At 34.0% G+C, this 9,644-nt stretch overlaps 1 protein-coding gene across 1 annotated transcript; it reads right to left on the minus strand.

Moving 5' to 3' along the window:
- Positions 1-475: 475 nt before the first annotated feature.
- Positions 476-5,871, minus strand: LOC107762195 (xylan O-acetyltransferase 1-like). The gene is made up of 5 exons (XM_016580559.2): positions 5,105-5,871; positions 4,847-5,018; positions 2,775-2,974; positions 2,130-2,288; positions 476-1,640 (listed from the first exon to the last, which is right to left on the minus strand). The coding sequence occupies exons 1-5, from the start codon at positions 5,818-5,820 to the stop codon at positions 1,286-1,288; spliced, it is 1,602 nt and encodes a 533-aa protein (XP_016436045.2). The 5' UTR covers positions 5,821-5,871; the 3' UTR covers positions 476-1,285.
- Between the last annotated feature and the right edge of the window lie 3,773 nt (positions 5,872-9,644).

The following is a 9,644-nucleotide window of genomic DNA, read 5'->3' on the forward strand; positions in this document are numbered from 1 at the left end:
GCTCTTCGACCCAAGCTCAAACGGGATCGACGTGTGGCCTTCCACCCCCGGGGTTTAAGTTGTTGTTCTCATCTTGAAGGCCAACTTCGTTGTCGATAGGTAGGGCCATTAATTGAGAATTCGTCATTTTCAACCTGAAATTCAAAGACACTTCCAAGAACAAGTGTAAAATAGTGTGTTTCACAGAGGTTTGTTCTAAATAATCACTATTATTCTTAGCCCCATGGTGGGCGCCAAACTGTTTACCCGAAAAATGGATAGAGTTGAATTTATACGTAGTTCTAAGGATACATGGAATAACTTGGCACAAACCGGAAAAAAAAGTAGAAATATATCGAATATTGACTGTAAAAAGAATGAAATACAAACCAAATTGAGTGAAAAACGATTTATGAACAAGCAAGACGAATCAATGTACAAAGTCCAAAAAAGGATAATCTCTATATGAATATCAATAAGTTTTTCAATATGGGAGTGTGTAGATGCCTTGATCTCCTTACAGAAATGATAGTCATTCTTCTTATAGTGGAGAAAACCCTACTTTAGATATAAAAAATACATAGTGGGATCCCGTGATAGATTAGTTAATTGATTTTTCCTTAATTCCCGTCGAGATTCTCTCCCTTAGTGCGGCTATAACGGCTCTTGTCTCTTAGCTCGATCTTGATCGGACTTGGTATTGATCGATCTCCAGATTTAGAGATCGATATTGACTCGAGCTCGATATTGACTCGAGGCCCGGTATTGACTCAGTCTCGGTATTGGTCGGTCTCTGGCTCTTGAGCTCGATAACACCACTTCACATCATAGTTCGATTTGGACCCGAGCTCGATAATGACTTCGAGCTCGGTATTTGATATGTTCCTGAAACTTGAGCTGCATCCTGGCTTCCGATCTCATCTCGATATTATGAAGAAGACCTTCGGTCCATTATGTTCAAATCTTGACTAATCATACGAAGGTCGAAACCGGTTTTGACCGTATACATCTTCAAACAAAGACAAATATTAAACAACGGGCATTGAAGTATCCTATTTGTGCAAATCTCCCAGGCAATTACAACTACAAATATTTTTCTTATCTTGAGGAAAATTTTACAAGGACAGAGAAAAAAATAAAAAAAGCATCAAAATTAGAATTGTGGTTCTTAACCAAAAAAAGATGCAAAACATTATAGACAATTACAGTACGAAGCTGCAAAACGAAGGGCGTATCGGTAATGCGTACTTGATGAAATAATTAAGGTGTGCGCACGAACACCACTTCAATATGAGGAAGAAACTTCTTAGTGCCAAGAATGGGCTATAATACGTGAATAGAGGAACTCATTCCAAGTGTCAGGCAATCCGGGAAGGCACCAATGAATACAATCAGCATATGTTGCTGGATCAGCTTGCTGCTCTGGCGTCAGCGTTTTGCCATACCGAGTGATGTAGACGGAGGTGTGTGCATCTTTCCTATACTCCGATAGAGAGGTAATTTTGAGGAAGTCAATAGAGACATCGATGGACTGACTAACATTTGATGTTATTACAAATAGTCTCTTGTCTGTTCCAACATTTAGCGGCATTGATGTGTTTAATACTGGGGTTGTCTCTTTTGCACATTTTATCCCTTCCGGATTGCCCCAATCTGAACTCCTGTAAGTGGTTAACCAAGAAAACAATTCAAAGCATTATCACAGTTGGGCCTAGAGTTCGGTTGGCTGGTTAATAATAGCTGATAGACATTAAATTTTTTAAAATAACACTTTAGGTGTTGAAATTGATTTATTTTACATATTTAATATAAAAGTAATAAAATTGCTAATAACTAGTTCGAATGGTAGAAAGTACATATAAATAGTTTTTTCTATTAAAATGATTAAAATATTCTTAAAGTTTGTTTTACGAAAATATATAATTTTAAAATATCCTTAACTGAAAAGGAATAGAATGACAAAACATGAAATGAGGAGGGAGTTAGCGATTTTGTTTTGAAAATGGTACTTTGAAGATACAAAAGCTTTTAGAGAAAAGTTATGATCAAACCAAAAGTACTTAAAAGTTGATCAACTTAAGAACTTTTGGCTTATAAGCATTTGACGTAAAAGCACAAAGGTGAAAGAAAGCAGATGGAAATGGGATTACTTCATATGTAGAGGAGACATGCTCATGAAGAAGACTTTAGTGTGATTGCTATCCACATTGTTTTCGACCCATTGCGACCATGTCGTCAAAACCCTCCGATAAGCAACTGGTCTCTCAATCTCATCGTACTCTATCGCTCCTTCATCGAACGATCCTCGTCTGTTTGGTAGGAAAAATAATGAGAAACGTATATTTATAGTCGCTTCCAAAAATAATAGCATACAAAATATATATTGTGTATACCTGTATTGTATGCTAAAAATATACACATATTTTATAACTTTTCGACAATAACAACAGTATAATCCCACTAGTAGGGTTTGAAGAGGGTAGTGTGTACGCAGATCTTACCCCTAACCTGGGGTAGAGAGACTGTTTTCGATAGACCCTCGGCTCCCTCCCTCCAAGAACTCCACATCTTGCTCTTTGGGTGACTAAAACTCACAACCTCTTGATTGGAAGTGGAGGGTGCTCACCACTAGAGCAACCCACTCTTGTCTGATATGTGTATTATATACTACAAATATACATATTTTATAACTTTTCGGCAAGTGAATACAATTAGTTTCAATCAACCCGCCAGTTTTGTATTTTGCCCAAAAATAATGTTAAACATAAATGCTGGATTCTTTATGTCATACTTACAAAATTTTCATGGCAAAAGTATTCATCCACCAAATGTATGTGTTGAAGATGAGATAGTCCACATTCTTCCAGTTCTTGCCATGCTTCTCGATTGATTCAGGCATAATGATCCGGTCTAATATACTATGGAAGTTTGGATTATCTGAATTTGATTCCACCAGAAATGGAGCCCAGTAAAATTCCACTGTGGCATTATAATCCTACATTTTACATTAACATTGTTACTAAAGAAGGAAAACTTAGGTGGACTTATAATATAGAGAATACACTATTCATTTAGTTGAATGATCTAACTTATATACACTATGTCAAGAACTATATCCAAACCTCCCTATAAACATCATTTATCCCGATAGTTTTTACTGTGTAGCAAATGATATACCTATAATAACATTTGACATCTAAATCTTATTTGATTGTTATAAATAAAAATTATGCAAAAAGTCATTTTTCTAAAAAAAAACTTATTATAAAAGTAAATAAAATATTTAAATTTAAAATCTTAACAGATATTCATAGTTTATTAGTTAATAATTTTAAAAAGCTAATAAATTATTATGCTATACAAAATATCTAATTAGATTTTTATATTATAGAATATATTCAGATATTTTATTTCTATATTTGACTTTATGACGCTAAAGTTGTAGTGCTTTAAATATGAAAATAAATTACATAAACGAAAGTGGATAGTTTAGTAAAATCAATCAAAATTAGTATTATTATGGTGAAAAGCAAAATCAATCAATATTTGGGTAGGATTGTTATCGAGAGTTAATTTTACATAGTATACCAATATAATGATGGCTGCTACTGATTGTAACTTGCATTATATACCAGGTTACCAATTAATTCTATTCTTTCTGGATGATAACATGTAATTATTTTGTATTTGAGAATTTTTATCCTAAAAAAATCAAAATCACTTATTTTTTGGATAAGCTATTTTTTAGTTTATACGTAAAAGGAAATAGAAAAATTTTCTATTCAAAAGTATATACTTTTCACTAAAAACTTGGTCAACACCTTCATTCTCTAAATATTATATTTTTTAAATTGAGAATCTTGTGGAAATGTACCAAAAAAGACATTATTTACTAATGACTAGTCATTTTAGTCATGCTACTAAAATTAGTCAAAAAAATTACCAATGATATACAACATTAAAAAATATAAAGATATATTTCAATGGGTGTTATTGCGATCGATTGAAAATACATTGATGAGCCAATATACAAAATTTGGCTAAGTTTGAAGGTGAATTAGACTAGTTTGGAGTCAAAATTCATTATCAATAATAATATACAATATTACAAAAGAATATTAGGCAAAAAAGGATTTTTTTTTTTTTTCCAATGGGTATGGTTAGAATTTGTTGAAAACATATAGATGATGCAATATATAAAATTTGAGCAAGATTGAAGGTGATTTGGTATCAAAATTCGTAATTAAAAAATCGAGTTTAAAAAGATCTTCTGCGACACATGTATCTCACACACAAGTATACATGGATATACACGTGATACATATTTGATACGCTTATGATACATATGTGATACATAAATAATACACAGTGTGATACACATATAATCTTTTTTCATGTTCATCTTCTACTTTTGAATTTTATATTCAAACCACCTCAAACTCCACCAAATCATCCCAAAACTGAGATTCAAACTCGTTAAGATGTACCCAATCTATTCCAACAACACCACTAAAAAAAAAGAAGCAAAAGTTTAACCTTTATTGGCTACAAATAGCTAATTGGTTAATATTGATATATTTGGCTAATATTAGTAAAATTTTATGAATTGACCATTTTTTATACTAAGTTCTTATCACGGACATAACTGATAATTTTGGTTTTTTTTAAATCGCCACTTTAAAAAGCTTGGGGCAAACAGGCTCTTAATCGCGGTTATAACTTACATAGGAGCAATAAATAAGGTGTCACTAATATCTTTCCTAAGAGGAGTATGACTCATGTATCAGGGCATAATCATTGTGTTCGAGGGAAGTATATATGAGATAATTGATTCTTGTGAAAAGGAAAGGAAAGGGAAGATACATACCTGAATCCTAAAAATAGATAAAGAACCAGTCTTGTTTAAGCTTTTCCGGCCAGGAGGAACCACTGATTGAACCAAACAAACCATGGACTCCCATTGGTTTCTGTTCAGCGAGTCTCCAACAAACATGAGTCTCTTGTTCCTCAGTTTCTCAAGCAGCAACCTTGGTTTAAACCTAATATTTAAATACCAAAATCTGATTGTTCAGAAAATTTGACAAACATAAAAGAAAGACAAATACAATATTAATTATCCACATACTTGGGTAAAGAACAGTCTTTGGGTTGCCACCTCCAATTCTGATATATGGAGTCCTTTCTTCCATTCCTCATGCAAGTGACCTTTTCTGTGAGAAACTCGCATTCAGATTCTTTGTAAATAGGGTGAGTGACATTGTCATAAACCCATTGCCCTGTAAAAAGATCACAATCCTCAGGTGGCAACTCAATATTCTCCTCAGTAGGCATTTCAATCTTTTCCTTCTTCTGCTCTGTTTCTGTTTTTTCTTCATCAGTGGACTTCAAGCTTGCAACTAATTCTTGTTTAGAGAGACCCTCTGTTCTTAAACTCATCACTACAGATGAAACTTTGCTGATACCAAGAGTTTTGGTCATGGAAAATGGGAATTCAGCTATTGTCTTAACGTCTTCATAGTACATGAAGCATCCAAAGAGGAATATGGAAAATACGACCACAAATATGGACAGATTTCTCTTCCTTCGGCCACTGATCTGCTTCATCCTGAATAACATGACTAGAAGAGGATGTGATGGGGAAAGATTAATGGTGACAATAGGAAATATAGAGGAAGAAAAGAGTGAAAGATAGACTAACATATTCGATTTTTTTTTTTTTTTTTTTTTTGTTTCTGTTAAGAGTTTAATTGGTAGTTTAACTGAGATTTGGTGAAATGGGGTTTTTCTGAGTATCAGCGGCTGGAGAGTTGTCCTTCTCATGTATAGAAATATGCTTATCATCTGTTTCAAACTACTTTGTTCCTCCTACTACTCCAGCAAACTAACAACTACGGTTAGATGAGAGGAGATATATATAAGCATTCTTAATTTTTATTTTACTGTTAATTAAAAGGTGCAAAGCAAAACTATGTCTATGTTAAGGATGGCATTCAAGGCTGTGAATTGATATTTTGGATTTATATATTAGTACTATTTTGGTTGATAAATTTTGGATTAGTTATATATGACACATTGAACCAGTCAAGGAACTACAAATTAAATACATTTTGTATGAAGCAAGTGAACTACAAATAACAGAATAATCGCCCAGATCCAAGTCAGAATTAGTTATATTACCTAAAACATTTTACTTATATAGCATGTGGGACATTGTGCTCTAATTTAGTCTACCTACTGTAACTTCAAATTAGCTTATAATAGAAATGCGTCACTACTGTATGTATGTATGAAAACTCAATCATTCGGCCATAGAAGAACCGAACTCAGGTAAAGCATATTCACTCGGAGTAACCGCCGTTTGTTCCTATATAATATGGTCAGTTTTCGGGTCAACTTGCGCATGCATACCTTTAGGCCTTGATTCGTCCTCCGATAGGAAGGAACGAGTCCGTTCCCCTTTTCATCATTCCGTAGCATAAGGAAAATAGATTCAAATTGACAAACCACCAGTTTTTATATATCTATTGGCTTTACCCATTTTTTAAAAGTTTGTATGTACGGATTGGTCGTTGTGTGTCACCACCTCCCCACCTATCCTACACATTCTATTAAGGTTGTCACTGCAAAACTATAATTAAGGTGCACAGGGTCTTACCGTCTAGCCGTTGGTATTCCGCAATTTCAGGAAGAATTCAATCTCACCGGTCAACTTGAGCTTACCTTTGACTATTTATAATATACCCACTAGCACACGTATACCAAGTAGCTCTTCCTACTTAGATGTATAAGAAGAAATCATTTAACATTTATTGTCTTTGCTGAAATTAATCCTTCTTTCCTATGATTTTGACCCAAAAACATTTCTTTTTACTTGGAAGTTTTATTGTTCTTTTGCTAATGAATTGATTAATAGTAAATGTTTTGCCAACTGAGGAGGGTGAAATTCAAAAATAGCCAGATTTATAAGTGGTAATTGAAAAATAGCCACAGTTTCAAAATTAATCGAAATTTAATCACTTTTCATGTAAAGATTAACCTGAACGAAAATACTATTCAAAATACGAAAAATATTCCAGCATAATATACTGGAGTTCGAATTTTTTACATGTGAACTTCCAACATAATATACTGGAGTTCCAGCATATTAAGTTCCAGCATAATATGCTGGAAGTTCATACACAGGTGCTCCAATCTCCAGTATATTATACTGGAACTTTCCGTGTGCTGGAGTTCCGACATAATATGATGAAAGTTCATACACAGGTGCACCAATCTCCAGTATATTATGCTGGAACTTTCCGTGTTGCAGCAAAATAATGATTATTTTTCAATAACTTTGCAAACGCTGGCTGTTTTTCAATTACCAGTCCGAAAACTGGCTAGCTCGTGCTATTTTCACAACAGAGGATGAGGCTGGAGCAGGTGGAGAAATTCATGATTATTATATTCCTAGTAATGTAGTACTCCCTCCGTTCCACTTTATGTGACAATTTTTCTTTTTAGTCTGTTCGAAAAAGAATGATAACTTTTTAATTTTGGTAATAGTTCAACTTTAAATTTCTCATTTTATTTTTAATGAGATGATTTATAGCCACACAAACATCTATGACATATTTTCGATCACAAGTATGAAAAGTCTTCCTTTCTTTCTTAATGTCTATGTCTATTCAAACTTTGCTACATGAAATGAAACGGAAGGCGTAGTAGTTTTGATGAATAGATCACTAAATCATGAGCTTTCTTTGTCACCAACAACGTAACCTAAGGTAAGTGAGGAAGGGAAAGAGGAAGAACGAGTTTGATGCATCATGAATCAATAAGGTTTTTAATCAATAATTAAGGTGAGGGTGAAAGTAGTATGGAACATAAATAATGGTTAGCTTTATGTTAGAGAAAAGTAAAGGCAACAGAAGCTTTTGTTCTTATACACCAAACAATCGAATCGAATGTCCACTGTCTATACTTGCAGTTTGCTCCTCATTTCACTTGTCTTATGGATGACCTCTTGCATCCCTTTCTTTCCAAGTCAAGACACCTTTCTGCAATTGAACTTTCACATGTTCTAAAACAACCCAAATATGTTTTTAAACTCTATATATATTGATACGATCTTTCTATTGCATACAAATGAAAGATGCATAAAATAAACTGGTAGTGGAGAAGGCTGAGCTTAGTAACGTTGAACTGCAGTGATTTGATTTAGAACCTGCTTGATAATGCATCGAGCTGAAGCAAATAAGGGATTGTTGATTGTTAGGAATGTCTCTGAAGCTGAATTTAATTTCTTCCTTAAAACCTATTTCCTCTTCTAGAAAGGGAGCAATGGAGTTTGAAAACTGAGGTCCGAAGACACTACAACAACATATTTCATACTTCAACTACCATCCAAGGGTGCTACGAAGAACCTAGCCCATATATGCTTTGCTGATGGCTTGATAATGTGTAAAGCAGATACGATCTCAATTCTAGAAGATTATAAAGTTGATTATCAATGCCTGCAGAACATTCCTATGGACCGGCCGAAGCAATGAACGTAACCATGCATCATGAATAAGAGCTCTGAGAGCTTCTGTATGCCAAGATCAGCCCAAGGGTTGAATATTATAATCTATATGCATGAAACGGTGCTGCTTTATGTAAACTACTATGGGCCATCAATGCAAAAAAGGACACTCAACGGATCCATCGTTTTTACATAAAGAACAAGGACTTTCTAACTATCCAGAAGTTGGCTACTGCAAATCTTGACAGGTACTGTATAAATGGGAAATTCAGTATTAAAAAGATGTATATATCATTCCTGCCACAATACAAAAGAGTCCATGGAAGAGAATACCAATAGGGTCAAAGCTCTACGCAGGCACCAATTCATACTTTTGTCGACTCTTCATAAAATTCTAGCTATAGTTGATAGACTAAAAAAACTGGGGTATTTTTGTACCTTGTGATTGTGTGTTATGTGGAGGAACACTGAGGAAATACTGGATCGGCTTTTATTTGAGTGTGATTACTCTAAAACTGTATTGGCAACATTGCTACAATGGGTGGGAGAAAGACATCAAATTGATAGCTGGAATGAGGAGATTGAATAGTTAGCTAAAAGGAGCAATAAAAGCAGGCCTCAAGCAAGTATACTAATTTTCCTATTCTCAGCGACAATCTATCACATTTGTGCTGAGAGGAACTTGCGCAGGTTTCAGGAAAAGCACCATTATGCACTCAAGGATCAAAGACATTGTGCTACAGCTACACCTCAGGGGACAGAATGAGTTCAAATGGTAGACCATGATGAAAGTTTAAGTAACTACCCTGTCTAAGTTTTGGATTGGTAAGATATCTGTAAATAGAGAAATTGATGGTGAGGGTTATTAGATAGTTACAAATTTTTTATCTTTCTTTGATGTAGCTCTTGAGTCAAAATTAGCTAGCACTTGTACATGGTTAAATAAAATTATCTGTTTAACCCCCCCAAAAAAAGCACCCTTATCCAAAAAAAAATAAATAATGAATCCACTCTTTTTAAATTGATATTTTAATGTGTTAATTACATAGTTTTTAAGTACTGTATTACTAAATAAAACATAAGTCGATGTAATTCAAAATTGTATTGGCAATTCAAATTTGTACATCCTAATCGCACATTACATACGCGAAAAGGTGAACCA

The sequence above is a fragment of the Nicotiana tabacum genome, unplaced genomic scaffold (genome assembly GCF_000715075.1).
Source record: "Nicotiana tabacum cultivar K326 unplaced genomic scaffold, ASM71507v2 Un00089, whole genome shotgun sequence".
Classification (NCBI taxonomy): domain Eukaryota; kingdom Viridiplantae; phylum Streptophyta; class Magnoliopsida; order Solanales; family Solanaceae; genus Nicotiana; species Nicotiana tabacum.